The following is a 25374-nucleotide window of genomic DNA, read 5'->3' as shown; positions in this document are numbered from 1 at the left end:
ACTAACTGCTCTAATGATCATATCACCCACATTACATGAATCATCCAACGTTGGCCACGGAATTATAAACGACCCCCCGCCCATCCGGTCAACATCAGATCATACTTAGTAACTCCTAGAAGCACGTCCAGTTGAAATTTTTTATCTGGCACCGATCGCTATCAAACTGTATTTGATCATCAATATAATGCATTTGGGGCTATAAATCATGTTCTGGAGAAAGCTGCAGAAAACGATAAAAACATACTTTAGACCGTATTTTAGTATGAATATGTGAATGAAAAAGTATAACGTTGCCACACCCTGAACAATAGATATAGGACGTTGAATGGGCCATAGTAATGTCAATTTAGCAATACAATTTAAAAAGTTATAGCCCTGCAAAGAAGGGGAACTTCTCCATGTTAAATAGGGCTGGCGAAAGATGGTAAATTATGAATTTAACCCTGGCGATCAAAGTGTTAAGGTAGATGCTGTTATGCTTAAAGTCCGGAGTCCGGACTTTGAGAATGCCTGTGTTAGACCTACAGTATAATACTGCCAGCTGCTATAAAAAATCCAAAAACTATCGGTATCGGCAGTGTATCGGCCGATATGGCTCATAGACGATCGGTGGCAAAAATCGTGATCGGAGCATCCCTAACGCCTACTATTTATATGAATGATATTGTCTCTGATATTGTCAGGATCATCTCTATGCGGATGACACTATCGTCTATTGTGTTGTTGACTCTGTACAACTACTAGGGGTGTAACGGTACGCGAATATGTACTGTACCGCCTCCGGTACAGTACACGCTGTGCACCGAACGATTGCAACGGTACGGAACTTTTTTTTGCGGAACTTAAATCCCCCCGGCCCTAATATAACGTGCACAACTAACCGGATGTTGTTTGTTCATCCCACGCAGCCACGCTGAACGATAGCTGTAATTCAGCATAGCATATTAGCCTTAGTATGACGAGTGCAATACTAACTGACAAGCCAGAGCTAGAAGATGCTCCCACAACATTCAAGTCTCCCGTTTGGGATAATTTCAGATTCCTACTTAACCACAGTAATGGACAAAAACAGGTGGATCGCACTAAAGCCAAGTGCCGGCTAGCCCCTTTTGTGACTGATGCACACTTGTGATCCAAGCCTTGCATCACAGTCACGAAAGGGGCTACGTGCCGGCATTGTTCAACTTTATTGCGAACTTTATCACGCATTTGAAACGGCATCACCCGAATGTGAATATCACTGGTACAAGGAAGAAACAGACCCTAGTGCAAACCCAGCTCCCTGTGGCATTCAAGCAGCATCTCGCTATTAATTCAGACCGGGCCAAAGCAATAACAAATGCCATAGGTGTTTTTATAGCAGCAGATCTGCGACCATACTGTTGTCGAGAACACTGGGTTTAAGCATATAGTGCATAGAGAGTAATAGAGCCCCGCTACCTAGTTCCCTCTCGTCCGTATTTCAGCCAGCAAGTCATACCACCAGCTCTGTATAAACAAGCCCCTTTCGTGACTGTGATGCAAGCCCTGCCCCTGTATTCAAGCAGGGCTTGCATCACAGTCATGAAAGGGGCTCTGTATAAACAAGTACACGCTACAGTTGTCCAAGGCATCTGCTATATAATCTTCAGATTTACTTAAGTGTTATTAGTAGGTTACAGCAGTAAGCATTAGTTTGCTCAGTAAATTATGGCCAATTAATTTTATATTGTTTAATACAGTTAAATAAATAAATAGATAAATGAAAAGCAATTTTTTTGTTGTATCCCCCACCCCCCCCCCCCCCGTACCGAAAATAATACCGAACCGTGACTTCAAAACCGAGGTACGTACCGAACCGTGGATTTTGTGTACCGTTACACCCCTAACAACTACCCATTAAAAATGTACAACTCTCATTTAATACTTTGCAGGATACGCTGTTAATCTTAAACTGGTACTCAAACCAAACAAAGTTCATGCTCTTCTCTAAACTCTAAAGCATACCTGTCAACCCTCCAGTTGTTCCCAGCAATACCTACGTATAATAAACAAGCAAAATGAAGAGGATTTATCCATCTGGAGCAGAAAAAAGATGGAGGATAATAAACTATGTTTCTATATTTTTATAACAACTGACTCGATCTCAATTTCTACATCTTACGGTCATGGCTCATTTTAAATATTCCACAACAGAACTATTCTGTACAGCCCTAGCATGTTTTGATATTGTCAATTATCTCACTTTTACTAGGTGACTAACTCAAATATGCGACCAGAAAGAAAAAAAAAGGAAAATGGACATAGGGACGTTTTTTAGTCAAAGGGCAGCAGAGACAAGTGATACAGGGACACAGGTAAGGTCTTACAATAGCTTAGTGATTATTACAGTGCAGTTCAGCATTCAGTAACCCATACTTTTTGTGAACATGTTTTTGATACTACATTCTGTTGAACACACACCTCAAAACCATACCTAATGAAAATTGGCTCAATTGCAAGAAAAATTATAGACAGTTATGATATTACATTCTGCTCAGCATAATTTGTATGCAAAATATTGTGGTTCCCTGCTTTAGTCTGTTGACAAATTTGTTTAGTTTATCCACTTTTTCTCCTTATTTTCTATTTTTCTCTTATCCCAATTTCGTATTTCCAATTATCCCCTCCCCTGTCTTGAATGTTGCTCGACTATGCCTCCCACTGGTCGGTCGTAGGGAGGATAGAAGCCTTGCATCAACGTGTCCCCTCCGGTACACGAGGAGGCAGCCTGTCGCATCTTTTCACCAGACAGCGCGGACTCTGTGGCGAGGTGTAACGCAGGGGAGGCTCACACTACCCCCGCTACTTCCTGTCTCTGCTGTGCAGGTGTCCCCCAACCGACCTGTAGGAGTCGCAGTCCACAACGTCCAATCCCCACCCATCGACTTCCACCCGCTACCTCTGCCAATTGAGATAGTATGATGACTGGCCCAAGCCGGAGGCAATGTTGACACCGGGATTCGAGACCGGAGTCTCTTGCATTGGTGACGGGCGCAATCTCCCCTGCGCCATCCAGCCACCTTCCTGTTGACACATTTATATACTAAATTTTGTAGTCCTGTGTCATACCTAAAATGTCATATAAGTGAATTGTATATAAACAACTCACCAAAAGTGACTATCACACAACTGATTTGACCAAAAAAATCCAGCAAAGGGGGGGGGGGGAAACACCCCCTTTACCCCACCTCCCTCCCTCTCTGGCAAATCTCCCTTATTTTAATATCCCAATGTTGACAGCTATGCTCTAAAGGTACTGTCTGTGAACATTTGCATATACTGTATCTACTGTGAATGAGTATTATTGAGAGTTAAAGAATATAAATACTTCCTATTTTCCTATGCTTAGCAGAAGGAGGGTTTAAACTCAACACTTGAGTATCCATTGGTCAGTTTGAATCTATAATAGCCGACCATTTGTTTTAATTAATTAAAATTGTTTAAATGATTTACTTTTATGTTTCTATATTATTTTTGTATTATGTATTGTACCTCTCGACATCATTGTAAATGTTCTTTCGAGATTAAAGATTGAAATAGAAATGATGTGCACCATTGTGGATCGGCGGAAGTCTTTCATCTCTGTGTACAACTAAACACAGCCTATTAGTTAGGCCTACTTCAAGGATTACCAAGGATTGGTTGGATACATTTATGTTAATTACTCATTAATTAATATTATAATAATGTTTAGTAGTTGAAGGAATTCAATTGCGATAGATAGACCTTTTTGTCATCAACATCATCACAAAGATGCACACACATTTTGGCAACAGCAGTATTGTTTTTCCACAGCCAATTTAAAGGGAATACGCCAGGTTAGTGAGCTCAAACATGGGATGGGCATTTTAATGGGTTTTAATCTTCAAATATTCTATAAAAGAAAAATTGGTTAATGGTTTAACTTAGGGATGCCCCGATCGATCGGCCACCGATCGTTATCGGCCGATAATCAGTATAAATATGCGATCGGTGATCGGTGATAATCAGGGGAGGAAACTAACTTTTTGGATTACCAGCCAACTAGCTGAATTTTTTTACCAGCCCAATTTTTCTTTTACCAGCCAAAAACAAATCGCTAATTGTGATAATTACTTCTTTGTATGTCTTCGTCTAAATTGATTTTCAATCATAGTAATAATCACACCGTGTCTCTACTCTAAAAAATATTTATTAGCATAAAACATTAATAACAGTGTCTCTACTCTTCACAATATTAGCATAAAACATATTAACATGAAAGAGGGATCTGTTCTGGACTGGGTTGGGCTGAACAGGGCAGTGAAAGATGCTGGGTTGGACTGGGTTGGGCAGTGAAAGAAAAAACCTGAAGTATGTTGTGAAGTGTATATAGATAGATGTGAAATGTATAGATGTAGCAGTACTGTATCTGTATGTCGTGTATGTCATATGTTATGATGAATTGAAAATGGGGGACCCTGATGTAAACAAGACGAAAGTCTTTCTCTGGTCTGCATCCCCTTAACAATTGTGTGTATTGAGCCGTACTGTATTGTACCCATTCTGCAATCTGTTAATAAAGTTTTCAATCAATCAAGTTAACTTTGAACCTCGGTTGTCAAGCCGCGTCAATGTTGTGTATGCATCTGGGTGTTCACTGTGCCTTTAAGACGGCACAGTGGGCTGGACGACAGGGCTGTGAAATACCGTCAGTGTTGTGGTATCGTCAGTTCGGTTGGTGTGTTGTTGTGCACTGGTTGAGCATGCAATAAAACATATAACATTACGTCGTAGTCCGGTGCGTTTTTGGAAACATTATAGTCATAACAGATACACCTAGCTAACATGGGGCTGGCTGCTTTGAGCACACACACACACACAGGGCTAACGTTAGCTAGCAAGCATAGCTAAAATGCTAATTAGAAGCTAACCACTGTATACAGTTCCAATAGACTAACAATACACCTCTGTTATTTAAATGTGTTCTTGCCTTAGACTCGAGGGTTGTACTAGGGTTGGATGCAGTTCCCTGTTGGTCAGTCTGTCTGTTTTCCATCTTCTGCTGTGTTTAACGTTATCCGAGTGCTTCCTTGACTGATGGCTAGTACCGCGGGACTTTTATTCAACATTATATATGTCCGCCGCGGGTTGGCCAGTACGGCAGGAACTTTTATTAAACATTATATATGTCCGCGGGTCTTGTGCAGTGCTCTCGTGGCACTGTCAACTAAAGCGACTGAAGACGTGCACCGTTTGCCAGTGCAGTGATTGCAGAATGTTTTTTTTTTGTTTTTTTTACTAGTCGCCAGACTGGCGAGTGGTCTTCATGAATCACTCGCCAAACCTAAAAAATACTCGCATTTGGTGAGTAAAGTGGCCTAATTTCCTCCCCTGGTGATAATGCTTTATTTTCGCCGATCGTCAAAGCCGATCTCATTCGCAGAGTTCTGTCTCAGACACCGGGTGGTGCGGGGTCTGCTCCTCCCTCCCGCACACATGTAAACACGGGTCAAGTCTAGTGAGACGGGACACGGGAGGACGGCGTCGGCGTCTCCCTGAGCTAACGTTAGCTTAGCTACCGTTACAAAATGACCCAGTCAACTATTCACTTTTAGTTTAATACATGATGAGGCATTGTCTAACTGAACGGTATCTAGCCGGCCAGCTACCGATAGCTCCTGATATCAACAAACGCTCCAGGAAGTATAGTAGAGATGTGTATGATACCTGTTAGCTCACGTTAGTTCACTGTTCAAAACGAAATGTCCCGTTGAACTAAATAATTCACTGAGGCGTTGTATTAACGTTATATATCCGGCTAGCAGTAGCTACAGATAGCTCCTGATATCAATGTCTTATAACACTGATTCGATGTGTATTCGAGCTGAGGGCTTGTTGAGCACAGTTAAGTAACGTTATACTAATAGGGTCCAGGTGCAGCTCCGGAGAATCCTGGCCGTAGCTCTGCTCGAGGCTACTCGAGTATAGGTCCAGCTGCTAATTATAGTCTAATTCTATAATATATATATTTTATAAAAAAAAATATATATATATATATATATATATATATATAAAATAAAATTGTATTTCTTTTAATCAAAAACGATCGGTATCGGATCGGTATCGGCCGATATGGCTCACAACGATCGGCGATCGGTATCGGTGGCAAAAAACGTGATCGGGGCATCCCTAGTTTAACTGATCGTTTAACAAGAAAACTAAAAGAATAGTGTGCAGCGCACTGATAATTTAGCTACTCTGATCCTCACCTTCACTCAACTAATTATCATAATTGCTACAAATGATCATAATTGTTTTCCATTTAGTCATCAAATAATATGCGACTGTGACCTCAAGTCCCCAAAATAATGTCACCACTGGAACCCCCGACCCCATAAAACCCTATGAAGTGGTATTGCAAGATGGCTTATGTCAATTATTTTCCACATTTTTGGGATGCATGGAAAAGACCAGGGAGAGGGTTCCGTTTGATGATCTCCTAAAGACCCACCAATCAATCTTAGCATAACATTTGCACAGAATGACAGAAAGTATAACCGCAAAGAACAATGATATACGGCAATGATTATTCACAAATGTAGCTTCGCCTTACTCACCATGGCTCTTTGCACGTTTGGGTCGGATGGTCTGCCTTAACCATTAGCATATTTTAATTTATAATGCTATTCTTGGTTTGCTTCCATCATACCTATGGATCTACATTCTTTAAAAATGTATGGGAAGTTATGGTCTTTAATCCTAGGACTTAAGGCCTCTACATGCTACAGCAAATTCAAAGCAACTTCAACACAACATCGACAAAGCAACGGTGTTGCAGACACATTACCTTTATGCTTCTGCAAAATCAACGCGCAGCCTATGATGCAACAAAATGTACCCCGGATGTGCGGCTCGAGCGCGCCCAGCCCGCCTGAATACTTTGGGCAGCCGAAGGTGCGCACTCTAGCAATTACAAACGGATTTCCCTTCTCAACCATACATCGTTAGTATAATAATAGCCCTGTTTATGTTTGTTTTCGCTTGTGTTCTTGTATATAGTGTAATATAGTTATATCGCCACATCAACCCAGTCCATCCCCATTGTTTCCCCAATCTCCTTCCACGGATTCATCGTCATAATGCTATCCTTGTAGTCTTTAGACCCGCTATTATATAAATGTGTGTACTTTCGGACCTCCTCTGCAATACGTTCCTGCATTTGATTCATTTTAAACAAACAATTAAACAAGTGTAATGAAACAATACACTAGCTATCGAGCTCCTGTCAGAAAGTTTTCTTTTGGTCTCGAGCTCCTGTCAGAAAGTTTTCTTTTGGTCTCGAGCCAGGAAAACACTAGAAGTGACAGACAGCCCCGCCCCCATTCACTACCAACCAATCACTGCTACGCAATACCAACGCAACGGGTCTTTAGATTAGATTTTGGAGACAGGTACGCAACGTCCTCGCAACACAGTCTACAAGACTGTCTGCAACAAGCGCGCTGAAATTGCGCCGATGTTGTGTTGAAGTTGCTTTGAATTTGCTGTAGCATGTAGAGGCCTTTATGCCTACTATCTGTCCCTAAAGCCTGTACTGAATTGGGGAAAAGGGGGTTTAAGTATGTTGCTCCCTCTACTTGGAAACAGTTGCAAAATTATCAGAATCTTTGGTAGGTGGTCTCATTGGATGCATTTAAAGTTATTCTTAATGACTTTGAGGCAGAGACATCTGGCTGCACATGTTTTGACTGATTTATATTGCCTCTGTATGAACCCTGATGTCGATGACTTGTGATGAATATATTTTGATTCTGTAATTTGTTCTTTATTTTATTGTTAATTGTTATATGTTTTTATATCTGGTTTTAGAGCCAAACACAGTACTACATCAGCCTGGTTACAAATTATATTATCTCAGCATTAGATAAGAAGAAACACTGTGCTGCCCTCTTTGTAGATTTGTCAAAAGCCTACCGCACTACCTGCTTCTAAAATCTGGTTTCGGGATTATCCATCTTCTAGGCGTCAGTGTGTGAAGTTGGGTCAAGCCCAATCTGAATTTCTGTCCATAACTAAAAGGTATGTCGCAAGGTTCCGTTTTGGGTGTCCTTTTTACGATCTACATCAATCATATTGTTTCTTCTTTGTACGGATGTAATTTCCATTTGTATTTTGATGATACAATTGCGTACTGTTGATACTGTTCAGTTGGCCATTGAGAAATTGCAGGTTTCTTTTGATGCTCTTCAGGAGGCCCTTGTTAATCTTGAATTAGTTCTTAACTCAATGGACGCAAACCACGGTTATACAACCGTTAAACGCCAACCACGTATATATAAGTTATTTGATCGTTTTTCCTTTTTTTCAAATATTTGTATTCATTATTCATCTGGGGACCTTAGTCTATTTGCCATCCCATAGAGCCCCATTGTGAACCCGGAAATTTCGGAACCACCAAAGTTTTATGATGGATATGGATAGTACGGGTCCCCAGCACTCAGAAACTGCCGGATGCTAAGTTGTAAATGTTGGGCAACTTTTTTTTATTTGCATAATTAGCATACATTTACATAATCACCTAAATGGACAAATCTCAGAAACTACTTGATCAATTTTAACAATGTTGGAGTTGTTTTGGGGGTTATTCAGCATGCTGAATCCATTTATAATACTTAAGAGAAGAAACCAGAGGGGGGCTCCAGTAGCTCACCGCATATCTCGGCGCTATTTCTGCATCGGGGAAAACCATGCTGCGTCACGGATCTGGTTGACCAAGAAACCAGTTTCAAAATTGCAATATTTACTGGAATTTACCAAATTTCTACTCATTTTGGTGCAATTTTTTTATGAATTTTCAGTTTATAAATGTTTCAGAAGATGCTGAATTTATAGATAATTTTCATGGAATGTTCAATTGTAAACAGAATGATAATAATAATAATAACTTTAATTTGTAGAGCGCCTAATGGGGTACTCTAGGTGCTTATGCTTGGTTACTGGGGTAACTGCTGCAGCTCTGCCATGAGTCCACGTGGCAGCGGAGCAGTTTGCTGCCACAACTAGAAACTATTCTATTGGATTTTTGTATGTGAATGAATGAAAACTTTATTTAACAGATTGCAGAATGACTGTGACTGTTACCTTATAAAATTTCCTCAGAACCCCAGTTCCTAGCCTTGACCTAGACTTCAGTGCGCTAATCGGTAACGGAAAACTTCCAAGTGGCTAATTTGCACCATGATCTCATTCCTACTGTGGCAACGAGCAGCTGCAGCAAATACAGACCCCTGATTTTCAAGGATTGTTGTTTCAATGCAAGTAAGTTGAGAAAATAGAAACGGATACACAAACTGTGGTTTTATTACTATCCAATAACAAACTGAATATAATATGATCACAAGCTGTAGTAAGCTAGCTCTTAGGGTTAACGTTAGCAATCTGACGGTAACTAATGTTAATGCAAGCATAGCTTAGCTATGTTAGCAATGTATGTCATGAATGTGTGATTATTACCCGTTATTACTAGGGATGCTCGATATTGGCTTTTTTACCGATATACCGATATTGTCCAACTCTTAATTTCCGATACCGATATCAACTGATATATGCAGGGTTTCCCCCCCCCCCCCCAAAAACAGAATAATTTCAGGTAATTAACATTACGTATCTCTTGTTGTGGAATTAACACAACATTATGCATACTTTTGACAATAGATAAAATCAGAATTTGTTCTTACTTGCTTGCCTGGGTAAATAAAGGTTATAGAAATGTAAAAAAATATATATATATATATATATATTTAAACTAGAGCTGGGCCGTTAACGGCGTTAACGTGCTGCGTTAACGCTATACTAGTATCGCGCGATAATATAATTAACGCATCAATCTTAAAAAAAAAAAAAAAAAAAAAAACATTTGTTTAACATTTTTTTTTTGTACCTTTATTTACCCAGGGTAGGTTCTCTGAGCACATATGCTCTTTTTCAGAAACGCCCTGCTTCACATTCACACAGTTCCATTCACACCTGGGAGCTGCCCAGTACAACCACAGTTGACACCATTGGCCACTGAGCAACTTCACTGGAGCAGTTGATTCAAGCCATGTCACATAGTTCAAGTTTGAAATGATTCTTTCTGTTTTGCTCCTGAGAGTGTGCTAGATACTGTACTGTATTGGTAATATTATTTATTTGTGTTAACTTCTGAATAAAACAACTTATTAAACACAAGTACATCTTATTGAACATTATTTTGATATTTCATTACCAATTATCATAGCAAAACAGCTTTTTCAAACAGTCTGTAAAGCATTTTGAAAACGGGAGATGGGCTCACGGTGTAATGGGCCACCTGGCCTGAGAAACATGAGGAAAGAAAAAGTAAGGACTTACTTCTGGTCATTATTTGGGTAGAACACACATATTTTGAATGCCTTCGGCAGGTTTTTTTTCTTTTTTTTTAGCCATTTTAATCTAGATTAATCAAGATTAAATCCAGGATTGCAGATAGATTAATCTAGATTAAAAAAATTTATCTATGCCCACCTCTAATTTAAACAGATACAGATATTTTCCGATATCACATTTGAATGCCAATATCGGCCGATAATATCGGTAGGCCGATAATATCGGACATCCCTAGTTATTACCTAGCCTTGCGTCACCAGGCTCTATCCCTCGTCACACAGAGAAGCATCTAGTTTGATTCTAAATATTGTATAGAGTATTCATATGGTACTTTTGCTCTCCTTAATGTAGAATTGTGTGATAGAAGATCTGAGGCACTGAGGCAGAGAAAGAGACCCAAAAGGTAATGCAAATACCAGTTTGTTCATGTAGGATACCAATAACATGGGAAATGCATGTTTGCATTGGAATAGTGAACAGCCCGTCTGAAATGTACATCCTGGCAATGTATCCATATTGCTCTGTAATGTAGAGTGTGTGGTAGTGCAGAGACGGAGGATACAAATAGTGCATTCTTCTTTTGTTCATTTCAGATCGACATGTCAAGGAAGAAATTCTTATTCGAGCCCTGTGACGGCAAGGACAATGACTTCAAGACATCTGGACCAAAAGGCATTACAGCTTTGCTTCAGAGGAGTGAAGAGCTTGACGATTCAGCTACAACACATGGTGTGTCAGCATCTGTAGTTTGTCACAAATCATGTTATAGCTCATATACTTCTAAGTCTAGAAATGCAACCAAACGCAAACTCAGCTCATCTGATGGTGCCTTTGAGTTTTCTAAACAATGTCTGTTTTGTGGTATCATTTGCGAACCCAAAGACACCAAACACCCTGATAGATGGAAGCCAGTGAAACAATGCCAGACTGTTGAGAGACCAGGAAGCCAAGTCATCAACCTGGACAGTGTCAGAGTTACATGATATATATGTAGCCAACTCCGGGCACCTCTGCAGTTAACTTGTGTGACTTTTATGGTGATGCTGTAGCTGTCATGAGGGTGGAAGGGTGCCAGACATTCCATGAGTAACACACACTCAAGTCACTCAAACTGGTAAAACGAGATAAAACCACTGCCGCTGATGATTTTATCACCAAGCTTGTGAAGAGAGTGCAAGCTGAGGTGCAGAATATTCCCTTGCACCGTGAATATGACCTTGGCAGCTTCCAGCATGACAAGATCATACAAGCCACAAGTCCATCCCTTTTGAAGTTTGTCTCCTGTCTGGTATCAAAGGAAGGAAAAGTGACCAAACCATCACTTACACTCGCTCAGTGCATCCAGCAGCACATCAGTGGGAGCTGGAATCAGACAACCCTGGGGCTTGCCGTAAGACTCCACCATAAATATGGTAGCACAGAGCTGGTCAAGAATCTTAACGAGCATGGCATTGTCACCACCTACGATGAAGTCATACGGTTCCGGAAGTCAGCTGCCAAATATGCTTCAGAGGACCCAGATAATTATCTGCGCAGTTGGAGAGGCAGATTGGCCCCATCCACAGTTGGGGTGACAATTTTGATCTTGTGGTCTTCACACCGAATGGTGCCGCACGACTCATGCCATGGCCACTCAGTTTGTGCAGAATCCTGCAGGTATTCTCTTCCCTGGAGGAGCCACTCCTGGTGGTGGGGTCATGTCACTAAAACTACCTCGTCAGACAAAGCTTGACGCCAACTACTGCTTCTGCAAAGGCAATGACCGCACATGTTGCAACTCACTGACACACTCGCAAGAGAAAAGAAGATGACATTAAAGTAAATTCAGAGGAAGATGAAGACAGTGGGGAGGAGTTTGATGATGAGGAGTTTGATGATGTGGATTCAGAGTTGTGAACACGGTAGCCACTTTCTGAGTGAGAAGTTTCAGGAAGACTTACAATCCAAAACAAGTAATTATCTATTATTAGGCAGTAGGAGGAAGCGCATATTGTTATTTTGTGGCCTATATGCTTGAGTAATGTAAATACCTTTCTTTTGTTATTTCTGTTTTATTAAGCTATGTTATTGTATTAAGGAACACAGTTTGACCAGTTTGTGTTTTTACAATTTGCTGTGACGTTACAGGTAGTAAATAAAATAGCGGATGCCCTTCAAATCTGAGTATTTGTCTCGACAACGCAGATCTTTATACACCTGCCTATCTAGTATCTACTGTACTATGACAATATGACATTACCATAGGAACTATTTGGAGTCAGTAGAGATATTGTGAATACATAATGTCTGTGCTGTCCAAATGTAATCATTTCAGTATCCTCTAAAACTTTCTAATTGACTGAATATGCACCAAAATTGCACCAAAATGAGTTGAAATTTGGAAAATTTCAGTAAATATTGCAATATCGAAACTCTTGAGTATCATAAATGGATTCAGCATCCCGAATAACCCCCAAAACCCCTCCAACATTGTTGAAATTGATCAAGTAGTTTCCGAGATTTGTCCATTTTGGTGATTACATTTACATTTACATTTAGTCATTTAGCTGACGCTTTTATCCAAAGTGACTTACAAGTTCTGTACGACAAGACAGCAAGAAGGGTACAACTCTATCAGCCGAGTAACAATGTTCATCAAAGTGTTGCGTGTTACAGTGTAGGTTAGTTTATTAGGACAAGTGCATGACAGTAAGGTTAGTCAGGGTTAGATTTTTTTTTTTTTTTTTTTTTAATGCAAATGTGTGCCAATTATGCAAATAAAAAAACATTTCCCAACATGTACAACTTAGCATCCGGAAGTTTCTAAGTACTGGTGACCCATACTATCCATATCTATCATAAAAGTTTGGTGGTTCCAAAATGTCCGGGTTCATTGTGTTGGCAAATAGACTAACCTTGGCGTTACCATAGGGAATGAGTCTGAGATCGCCAAAGTGCAATACCGGCAGCATCCAACTAGACGGCGGTATCAAGCACCCTATGAAACCTTGTATCTTGGCCTGTGTGTCGATGAAATGTCTCCGGTCGGCTTTTTTTAGCGGTTATAACAGTCGGATTGAGAAGAATCAAATGCTCTCGATGCATGATGTGTGGTGGATTATGTTGGCGACACGATGGACATCAATACTTGGAATCACGATCAGATAATTGGAATATTCTTTTTGAGGTACATCCTAGTCAAGGTACGGGCTATATGATATCAATCTTGCGTTGATTCCACCATGCCTTCACCTCGAACTGAACGTGTGTGTAATGTTACTCCACAACATATGCCGTTGGTGAAGATCAAAGCATCTAAAAACGACCCCCCCCCCCCCCCCCCCTTTCATGTATTCATGATGAAACATAATACCTATGATATAGATTTGATTTGAGAATAATAGCTGGTCCAGGCAAGAAACGGCAACAGTTATAGTATAATACACGCATAAGGCTATTCCTCAGCATTACCCCAGACCGATCTAAAAACATACTTCTATGCACCACGGTATAATGCACGAATGTATTCATGGACAAATTATTGACCGGAAGAAAGTCACTGTCAAATGACCATAGTATTGTATCCATAGCTATAATATAGAATATAGTTATAGCTCTACAAACAAGGTGATGGACTCCTATCTTTTAAAGCGTGGCAGTGCTTAGACGGGGCCCGAAAACAGCAGGCAATGAGTTAATGCTAGTAACACAATATTTATGTTGTTTTCAAGAGCCAGAAATATTGACTTTTAATGTGCAGGTATCTACTGTCAGAGTCACTGAGTATAAATATCTTGGCCTGTGGCTCTACGGGAAATTTACATTTAAGTTCCATGTGGATAATCTTGCCTCTAAACTGCGACAGAAAATTGGTTTCCTGTACAAGAAATTTGGTTTCCTGTACAGAAACAGATCAAATTTTCCTCTAATTAGTAGGAAAATAATTGTTGTTCTTATCAGTTTTGGAATATGGTGATGTAATTTATAGGCATGCTGCAGCATCAGCTCTTAAACCTCTGGATTCTGCATATCAGTCAGCTCTTTTTTTTTAAACTTTATTTTTTAGCGTTTATCGCTTTTCTGGTCAAGCATGACCGACAGTTGTAGGGTGAAACGGGAGAGAGAGCAGGGGGAGACATTCGGCAAATGACGGCGAGTCCGGGAATCGAACTCGGAGTCAACCAGATCCGTGACGCAGCACGGAGTCCCGCGACGCAGCGCGGTAACATGGTGTGCTACTGGAGCACCCTATCAGTCAGCTCTTAGCACATTGGGTGCCACGCCCCTTTGCCCAGATAACCCCTTGAGTGCCAGCGCTTTAGTCAATGGGAGGTCGGGGATATTTGCGAACGCTTAAACTATATCTTAAATTATGGGTCTAAAACAACCCTCGCTTATCAATGACTTGCTTGCAGTCAACATGTACGAAACAGATTGTTTTTTCATTGGTACATTTCCGTTTTATACCGTTTTGAATACGAGTATAGTTTCGGAGAGTTTTAGTAATTTCAGAGAAATTCCGCGATAATAGCCCTTTAGTGGAATACACAAAACACGTCGTAATTTTTCGGCTGATTTATGAATCGTTTTCAAAATAAACGCTCGATTATCGATAGTATATGTGTACTTATGGACGCTAGAGAAGCGGGCTGAAAAATCTATTATCCATGACTCGTCATTGGCACCCAACGCATGGCGAGTTAGGACGACTATTCTTGTCGTTGGCACTCAAAGTGTTAATGGTGACAGATACGATACTCACCATTGTGTCATGTATGATAGGGTGGGTTGGCCTTCTCTTGCAGAAAGGCGCAAAAAACACTGGTATTTATTTATTTAGATTTTTTAAATTATTTTAGAACATTATTTTTTTTAATATTATTATTTCTCTTTTGAGTTTCATTTTCTGTGAATATTGCTTTTATTATGTACCGTTTACATTTGCACAATCGTCGTTTCTGTAAATGAGGGAAACTTCAGAAGCTTAAGATTTTTAAATAAAGGTTGAAATGAAATATCTGCAACCCTGTTAATTGTGCTGTTGCCTGTCTTGGCTAGGACGCACTTGTAAAAAAAAATGTCAAAAAGATCTCAATGTGAATTATTTTTTAAATAAGAGAGAATTTATAGCCTTACCTCCTCCTTCATTCACAGTTCCTTTAAGTCCTGGTGTTTTAATGCAGTCCACCAAGTAGACAGATAGTTCCTTTAGTTCCAACAGAGAGCGGTGACTGCAAGACGCCATCTCCTCCACTGTACTGGATATCAGTGGGGCTGTGGCCTAAAAATACCAGATAAAAACAGTAACAATAAGAGTCTTGCAAAGTACAACGTTCACCGTCCCCAGAGTAATTGTAGATGGACAGGTTTGGCATTGTTTTTTTTATGTTAGACATTAGTCTTGTCACTGGTACTTGATGATGAGTCACCTTAAAGGGATAGTTCAGAGTTGTGGACATCAAGTGGTATGAAATACTATAGTAGTATAGTTGATGCAGTGCCCTCAGTTTACACACCGAGTCTCGTGGTCGGAGTTCTGACCTGACAGAAGTTTTAATCACCCACAGCAGAAAACAGCGTGCCTCATTTTCTATGCTTCAAGACCCAGCATTTAGTGACTACCTCACACTGAGACTAGTTCAACACATCATGTCACTCTGAAGCATTTAGTGACCTCACACTGAGACTAGTTCAACACATCATGTCACTCTGAAGCATTTAGTGACTACCTCACACTGAGACTAGTTCAACACATCATGTCACTCTGAAGCATTTACATTTACATTTAGTCATTTAGCTGACGCTTTTATCCAAAGCGACTTACAAGTTCTGTACGACAAGCCATCAGGAAGGGCACAACTCTATCAGCTGAGCAACAATGTTCATCAAAGTGTTGAGTGCTACAGTGTAGGTTAGTTTATTAGGACAAGTGCATGACAGTACGGTTAGTTAGGGTTAGATTTTTTTATTGTTTTTTTTTTCTTTTTTTTTTTCAGATAATGGTTGAAGAAGTGCGTCTTTAGTCGACGGCGAAAGATTGGACGTGATTCGGCTGTCCTAACTGGGGTGGGTAGTTCATTCCACCATTGTGGGGCAAGGACTGAGAATAGGCGACTTCTCTTTGATGACCCTCCCGGAGCTTGGATAGGAGTAGGTCTGAGGCGGCCAGAAGATGCAGAGCGTAGGGGTCTTGAGGGTGTGTAGTTAGAGACCATTGACCGGAGGTAGGCGGGAGCGGTTCCCTTTGCCGCACGGTATGCTAGGTCGAGGGCCTTGAAGCGGATTCGTGCAGCAATGGGGAGCCAGTGCAGGTCCCTAAGAAGTGGGGTGACATGGGCCGACTTCGGTAGGTTTGAGATCAGGCGGGCCGCTGCGTTCTGAATGAGTTGAAGAGGCTTAGTGGCAGTGGCCGGGAGGCCAGCGAGCAGTGCGTTGCAGTAGTCGAGGCGGGAGATGACTGTTGATTGGACGAGGAGTTGGGTGGCTTCTTTTGTCAGGAAGGGGCGTATCCTTCCGACGTTGCTCAGGAGGAATCGGCAGGTTCTGGTCGTCGCTGCGATGTGAGCAGAGAAGTTCAACTGGTCGTCGAGGACAACACCAAGGTTCTTGGCGGTCGGGGACGCAGTCACAGCTGTATTCTCGACTGTGATTGAAAGGTCGGTTAGGGGGGAGGATTTGGCCGGCAGGTGGAGCAATTCTGTTTTGCTTAGGTTCAGTTTGAGGTGGTTGGACGTCATCCAGGCTGAGATGTCGGACAGACAGGCCGAGATCCGCTCAGAGACGTGGATATCTGAGGGAGGGAAGGAGAGGAAGAGTTGAGTATCGTCGGCATAACAATGGTAGGAGAAGCCATGAGACGTGATAATGTTACCCAGTGATTTAGTGTAGAGGGAGAAGAGAAGGGGTCCTAAAACCGAGCCCTGGGGGACACCCGTCCGCAGGGGGCGGGTGGCCGACAGGGTCCCTCTCCATGACACTTGGTAGGAGCGGTCATTGAGGTATGATGACAGCCATGTCAGCGCAGAGCCAGCCACTCCCATTCCTGCGAGGGCCGCAAGGAGGATCTGGTGGTTGACTGTGTCGAAGGCTGCAGATAGATCTAGGAGAATCAGGACAGAGGAGAGGCCTTTCGCTTTTGCTAAGTGAAGTGCCTCTGTGACCGCAATGAGGGCTGTCTCTGTGGAGTGACCAGTCCTGAAGCCTGACTGATTAGGGTCTAGGAGGTCATTCTGTAAGAGATAAGCAGTAAGTTGGTTGGATACAGCACGTTCAAGTGTTTGGAATGGGAGGATGTCTGGTGCTATGGTCTGGAGGAGTGGGGAGGGTAGCTGGTCCAGCTGGCAAGTAGTCGGACGGTTTGACGTTACCAGTGTCAGGGTCTCTGCTTCTGTAATGGGAGAGAAAGATGACAGAGTGAAGGATGAGGTTCTCGATTCAGCATTTGGAATGGGTGGGGGTTGGGAGAAGGAGCTGCGGATGTTCTCCACTTTTTCCTCAAAGAAGATCGCAAAGTCTTCGGCAGAGAAAGATGAGGGAGGGGGGGGGTGGGGGGGGAGTGAGGAGGGAGGACATGGTAGCATGCAGTTTGCGAAGATTCTTGGCAGAGGCTTCGATCCTATGGTGGAAGAAAGAAGCTTTGGCATTAGTGATGGTTTTGGAGAATGTTAACAAGAGGTTGTGATATGTGTCGATGTCAGCAGTGAGGCGTGACTTTCTATACTTCCTTTCAGCTGCTCTCAGGACCTGTCTTTGTTCTCTCACTGGATCTGTCAGCCATGGACTGGGTGGGGAACGGCGGGCAGGTTTCTCAACGAGGGGACAGAGCTTGTCGAAGGAGGTTGCAAGGGCTGAAAGGAGGGTGGAGGTTGCCATCTCTGTGGAGAGAGCAGAGAAGGTGTCACTCAAAGGTAGAGCGGATAGTATGTCAGAGGAGAGGGTGGAGGGGGATAGGGAGGGCAGGTTGCGTCTGAGTGAGACTGTTTGAGTTGGGGTGAAGACCTTTCGGTTAAGCATGAGAGTTAGTGAGAAGGATATGAAGGAATGGTCAGATACATGTAGGGGAGTTACCGTGGTGTTAATGATGCTGGAGTTACGGGAAAATATGAGATCCAAGGAGTTGCCTGCTTTGTGGGTGGGAGGCATGGCAGTGGGAGTCAGGTCAAACGATTGTAGGAGGGAGACTACTATGACTGACTGAGATGAGTCAGGCAGGTTGAAGTCGCCCAGTAGAAGGAGAGGGGTACCATCTTCCGGTAAGGAGCTAAGAAGCATGTCCAGCTCATCTGTGAAGTGACCGAGTGTACCTGGAGGGCGGTAGAGTGTAACAATGGTGAGATTGAAAGGATTAGAGACAGATACTGCATGATATTCGAGAGAGGAGCGTGACAGTTCTGGGAGTGGTGTTACGTTTGTAGCCCATGAAGGAGATGTCATGAGGGCAGTGCCTCCACCCCGTCTGGAAGGTCGAGGTGTGTGAGTGAAGTTATAGTTTGTAGATAATGCTGCAGGTGTTGATGAGTTATTGGGGGTTATCCAGGTCTCAGTTAGAGCCAGGAGCTGCAGATTTAGACTATGGGCGTAGGCAGTAATGAAGTCAGCTTTCTTGACTGCTGATTGACAATTCCATAAGCCTCCCCGTACTGTGACAGGTGTATTAGTGGCTGTAGGAGGGTAGGAGAGATTAGCCGGGTTGCTAGCAAACTGGCGTGGATGGGTAGAGTCAGTTCTGGAGGAGCAGATTGTGGATATAGGTATGAGACACATTTAGTGACTACCTCACACTGAGACTAGTTCCAACACATCATGTCACTCTGAAGCATAGGAAATGTTTTCTGCTGTGGATGATTACAACTTTTGCCTGCAGGTTATTGTGTGGTGGAATAACACTTTTTTGTCTCATGACGTCGTTTGCTGCCTGTCTGAAGCTTCCCGGTTCACTCAGAACGAGGCCAGAACTCAGACCACGGTACTCTGTGAGTTAAGCTAATGGCATCGCATCAACTATACTACTAGCAAGTATTTCATACCACTTAAGAGTCCAAAAATCCAAACTATCCCTTTAACTCACAAGTCAGACTCAGTGTTTGGTAGGGATGCACCGAATGGGAAATTCTTGGCCGAAACCGATACCGAAAATAGGAAACAGTTGGCCGAAAGCCGAAAGGCCGAAAATGATTCATAGAATAGATTTTTTTTTACCAATGTTGTTCATAATGCTGATTATGGAAAAATATATGATTATGGCAAAACTTAACTTAAATAATAAATAATCACTATTATGGGTCTTTTTGTATCACAAACAGTACTGTATTTGCAAATCTGGTATGTCATAAATGTAGCAGTACTGTATCTGTAGGTCATATATGTCCTGATGAATTGAAAATGGGGGACCCTGATGTAAACAAGACGAAAGTCTTTCTCTGGTCTGCATCCCCTTAACAATTGTGTGTATTGAGCTGTACTGTACCCATTCTGCAATCTGTTAATAAAGTTTTCAATCAATCAATCAAAGAGAGAGAGAGAGAGAGAGAGAGGCGGACATCTGTGCTCTACTGAGCGCACCTTTCTAGTCCCCAGATGACTTTGGCACAGTAGACGCGCGACAGACAGCGTCAATGTGAGAAACACAATCCCTCCCCCTCTCGCTCTGAATAATATGCATATTAGATCACTGAGTGATTAACCGCGACGGGCATATAGTAAATAAGGATAAAGTATGTTAAAGACGCATTTATTGGACTCGTTGCGCGCAGAGTTTACATAGAAACAGCGCGACTCCCGAGGAGATGCATTGCTCCCGAGTCCCAAGAGGAGTATCACGCAGGACTGAAGAGCTCACAGCGGCATGTAATGACTGAATCCGCGTTTTGATGACATCATCACAACAACACGCGTTAAGTTACAGGTTGCTTCTGTTTCGGTGATATATTTTCGGTGAAAAAACTCAGAGATTTCGGTGCATCCCTAGTGTTTGGCCATGCCAAGTTTCCCCACATGCTGGGATACAAGATGGGCCAAACAGGGTATTATGCTGCTTGGAGTTTAATCAAATCACACTCTCTTGGTGTCAGATTTTAGCATTGGGGAAACCCCCCCCCCCCAATACCGCTACTCTGTTTTAGCCTGGCATGGCCCGATACCTGTATCAATACATCCCTGGAAGACAATCGTTCACTAAGTCAAACTTTTAATTTGTTCATAACATATTCACTTATGCTCAACCAATGTATTGAAGAGTATACTCTTTGTTTGGATTGTAATAAGGGGGGGGGGGGGGTGGACAGATAACTGGTTTGCCAGCTAACCACTTATTTGAAATCAACCAGATATTCATAACGGTTCATTTGGAAATAATTTTGATACTGATATCAAATACATGTCATATCACATTGTAACTGGTATTGGAAAACTCAATACCATAATAATGTCAAAACTAGCAAAGAGTCTACCCAAAAAGAGTAGATTCCTGAACTCCTACAGCCTAAGGTCGCTTTCACACCCGAGATCTTTGGTCCGCCTTAATCGAACCCTGGTTCGTTTTCCTCGGATAGTCCGGTTGGTTTTGGGTGGTGTGAAATCTCATTCGAACTCTGGTGTGGACCAAACAAGTGAACTCCGATGTAGCTCTGTAGCCAAAATGGCCAATATGTGCCCACTTCTATCATTGGAGTGGATGCGTCAACTCTGCTTGACTCCAATGGTAGGTGTCTCCAGAAACCCTGAAGTCCTGCATCCACTAGTCAAGCAGGGGTGGCCAACCAGTCAGAGACTAAGAGCCACAAAAATGACTGTGGTACCACAAAGAGCCACACCATATACCAGCGTTTCTCAACCTTTTTTTTCAGTCACGGCACCCTTCATGTGTTTATACTGTAGGTCTCACCCTCTGGCCTCTGAAGTTGCTAATGTCTTTTTTATTTGGGCCTCACAGGGTTAAAAGTACCCTGTGAGACCCACGGTTGCAAAATTACAAAATCACTTTGCCATTTAAAAAAAGAAAGTTTATTTAAAATATTTTAAGCACATGTATAGTCAATTGGTCCTGTTGTTCAGCCTCACAATGCTATTTGATAGTAAAATGTTTATATGTCCCACCCTCTGGCCTCTGAAGTTGCTAATGTATTTTTAATTTGGGCCTCACAGGGTTAACCTCTTAAGCCCGAGATATACAGTAAAAGTGTATATTTTCAGCATTACGTTTGTTTACCAATTATTTTAACTGTTATTAGTGAAATATAAGATTATAGAAATCTCAGGGCATTGAGTCGGAGACCAGCGCATATTGACAGGAGGAAGTGGCACAGCCAAAAGTGAGTGTAGTCTTTTGAAGGAAGAGACTCTGGGCTTTCGAATTTTGAAAAACTACCCTACCGAGGTCACACCAGCCCCTGTCAATCATCTGACTTCTGGATTTACTTTTTTATTTCTCAAATTTTTTGGGATTATCTCCCACAAACATGAACGTTATTGCCATAAAACAGAACACAGTTAGTTTCTCTACCTTTCTGTGAACGCAAAAAAACGGTGTTGCAATACGATGAAAAATGGTGGAGAAATTTACATTATAAAAAAGATGGCAGAATTCAGTACTGCATCTACAAAACCTTCTGTTTAATCATCTTCCCTTTATTCATTTGCTTAGATTTTTCAGGTCTGGTCAATTTTAGCATGGTGTTATTCACAGTCAAAGATATATATATATTTTTTTAAATAGAATTGATATTCTCCTTTGGTTAATTACAATTTACTCAAGCCTAGTAACAGACACACTATTTCTGACACTGATCCATACAGTATATGTCCCTAGATTAAGATACCAAGAACATGCAAATAGCCCATTTAAAAAAAAATGTAAATGTTTATTCTACGTCCTTGTGGAATGAGTGACATAAAAAAAAATTAAAAAAAAAGTTTAACTTTCTATAATTTTTTTAATGGATGGAAGAGCCGCACATTGACGGGCAAAGAGCCGCATACGGCTTGCGAGCCGCGGGTTGGCCACCCCTGCTGACTAGTCAAACCTAAGAAAGATATGTGATGTATTTTGTTCATCCACTAGTCAACCCTAAAAAAGATCTGGTGATATGAGATTTTGTTCATCCACTAGTCAAACATAAATCGGATATGGTGATATATTTTGTTCATCCACTAGTCAAACCTAAGGAAGATCTGGTGATATGAGATTTTGTTCATATAGCCCAACCCTAAGCATAACAACTGAAGCATAATACCACCTTGGAGACCATATGGTGTTGGCTAGGACCGGCTATGTGGTCATCTTTCTTGTCTGCAGCCGGGAAAACAGCTCCGACACGTTTGTTGGGGCCGTCACTGAGGTCATTCTTTCCCTGGGACATCTTCATTGGACACGGCTCTGTAAAGTCCATACAGACAAAATCATAATTTAAAGCAGATGAAACATTTCAGTTAGGCTGTATGGTTATTAGGGATGGGTACTGAATTCGGTACTTTTGAGGTACCGAACCGAAACACGTCGGTACTACCGAGTATCGAATCAAGTGAGAAACCGAAAAAAAAATATTTTTTTATTAATTTTTCTTTTTTTACTTTTTTTACTTTTTTCTTTTCATGTCAACGTTCACACGCACAATATATGCTTACCTAGGATTTGACTTGATTCAACAACAAAGCAGTCGGAGCAATGACAAGCCGAAAACTGTCGAAATTGTAGTTATTTGAAGTTTGGATTTTTTTTTTTACTGTTGTGCCTTAACGTGCGGGTTCGTTTTTGGCGGTCAACAAAACGTGACGTCATCGGATTTTAAAGAAATGTGCGCATAGTACCGAAAGTTGGCACCGGTGGATCTCACGTGAATCGATACTCTGTAGTACCGACGTGTTTCGGTAGGTACCTTTAAAAGTACCGAATTCGGTACCCATCCCTACATGTTATCAACTAGATTCAACTCCGGTAATGTTAGAGTCGAGAAGGTCCGTGGCGCTAAAATGTCCGTGCGGTCCCCCAACCCATAGATAGTTCCAACTCACCGAATTACGTTAATCCACCACAGTTGCATTCAATATTTAAATAATGTTAGTCTAAATAAATGTAGACAGATAATGTACGTATTTTTAAAATATGATGAACAGAGCAGTGTTGTTTTGAAACAGGACAGTGTGTGTGTTAGTTTATTTATTTTAAATAACCGTGACACTTTTCCTTTCAATAAGAAATCCAGCCATATTCCTTTCCTTTCAAATACTGCACTTTAATTTAAAGCGGAAAACTAATCTTTCCATTAAGAACTGACAATCAGGGAATTTAAACATTGTTGACATTGTTTTTTTGTGTTTATTTTAAAGAAAGGAAAGTCTAGTGCTGGCTGAGCATATGTTTGTTTGCACTAAGTTAATACTTTGACAAATGTACCCTATATTTTTCAGTCAGTTCGATCTTTCTGTGCCAAACATTATTTAAGGCAAACCACTGTAAACCTTTTATATATATATATATATATATATATATATAAATGAGAAGCATGTTTAAATTTTTGGAGTGTTAAATTTTTTTTAAATAAAAAACAACGTATATCAAACCAAACCGAAAACAGTTAGCCCAAAACTGTGATACGAACCGAACCGTTGATTTTGTGAACCGTTCCACCCCTACCACGCACCCCCTCCTAATGTACAGTTCCCTCCCCCTCATATGTATATATTTACTGTTAAGATCTGTACTGTATATTTGCATATCTGCAGGGGAGGAAATTAGGCCACTTTACCCGCCAAATGCGGGTATTTTTTACATTTGGCTGGTAAAAGAAAATCAGATACTCGCCAGTTGGCTGGTAAGCCAAAAAGTTAGTTTCCTCCCCTGCTGGCGAGTATACAAAAAAATAAAACATTCTGCAATCACTGCACTGGCAAACGGTGCGCGTCTTCTGAGTGTTCGCTTTAGTTGACAGTGCCACGAGAGCACTGCACAAGACCACCCGCGGACATATAATGTTTAATAAACGTTTGCGCAGTACTGGCCAACCCGCGGACATATAATAATAAAAGTCCCGCGGTACTAGGCTAGCCATCAGGAGCACTCGCAAACAGATAACGTTAAACACAGCAGAAGATGGAAAACAGACAGACTGACCAAAGGGGAACTGCATCCAACCCTAGTACAACCCTTGAGTATAAGTTACTAAGGACACATTTAAATCACAGAGGTGTAATGTTAGTCTACTGGAACTGTATACAGTGGTTAGCTTCTAGTTAGCGTTTTAGCTATAGCTGCTTGCTAGCTAAAGTTAGCCCTGTGTGCTCAAAGCAGCCAGCTAGGTGTATCTGTTATGACTATAATGTTTCCAAAAAAGCACCGGACTACGACGTAAGGTTAGACATTTTATTTCATGCTCAAAAGCCCCTGGCTTGCACATTGCAGTCACGAAAGGGGCTAGCTCAACCAGTGCACTGTGCACAACAGCACACCAACCCAACTGACGTTACCACAACACTTGACGGTACTTCACAGCACTGTCGTAAGACCACCGTGCTGTCTTAAAGGCACAGTGTGCCTACCCAGATACATACACAACATTGACGCGGCTTGACATACAAAGAAGTAATTATCACAATTAGCGATTTTTTTTGTCTGGTAAAAAATCTGTTTGGCTGGTAAAAAAAATCAGATACTCGCCAGTTGGCTGGTAAGCCAAAAAGTTCGTTTCCTCCCCTGCTTGTATGTCACAAATGTAACAGTACTGTATATCTGTATGTCATGTATAGGGATGGGAATCGTGAAAAGACGTTAGAAAGCGTGCCTGCACTTTACCAAAGTTGATGAAAACAACGCAAGTTGCAGCATTTGCAAAATGTCTATTTCATCGAAGGGGGGAAATACGAGCAACATGCTAAAGCATTTATCAACACGGCATGCCCTTAACGTGCTGGAAGAATGTCGTGTTTTTGATGTCCTACGGAAGAGTGCTGCTGCTGCATCTACCTCCGTTACCGAAGGTAGAATCCATTATTACAAATTAATAACGTTAG

General features: G+C 41.6%; 1 protein-coding gene across 1 annotated transcript in view; it reads right to left on the bottom strand.

Annotated features, from left to right (window-relative positions):
* LOC311234490 (uncharacterized protein) overlaps nucleotides 1–25374 on the bottom strand; it is an 84648-nt gene that overhangs the window by 29026 nt on the left and 30248 nt on the right. Inside the window, exons 2-3 of the mRNA XM_084321703.1 lie at nucleotides 22605–22744; nucleotides 15508–15652 (exon numbers count right to left, since the gene is read on the bottom strand). Of these exons, the coding sequence (XP_084177829.1) occupies nucleotides 15508–15652; nucleotides 22605–22733 (274 nt within the window). The 5' untranslated portion in view covers nucleotides 22734–22744. The remainder of the gene's footprint in view (nucleotides 1–15507; nucleotides 15653–22604; nucleotides 22745–25374) is intronic.

This window comes from Notolepis coatsorum, assembly GCF_963971535.1.
Source record: "Notolepis coatsorum genome assembly, chromosome: 9".
Lineage (NCBI taxonomy): Eukaryota > Metazoa > Chordata > Actinopteri > Aulopiformes > Paralepididae > Notolepis > Notolepis coatsorum.
This window is presented reverse-complemented; position numbering and strand designations above follow the sequence as displayed.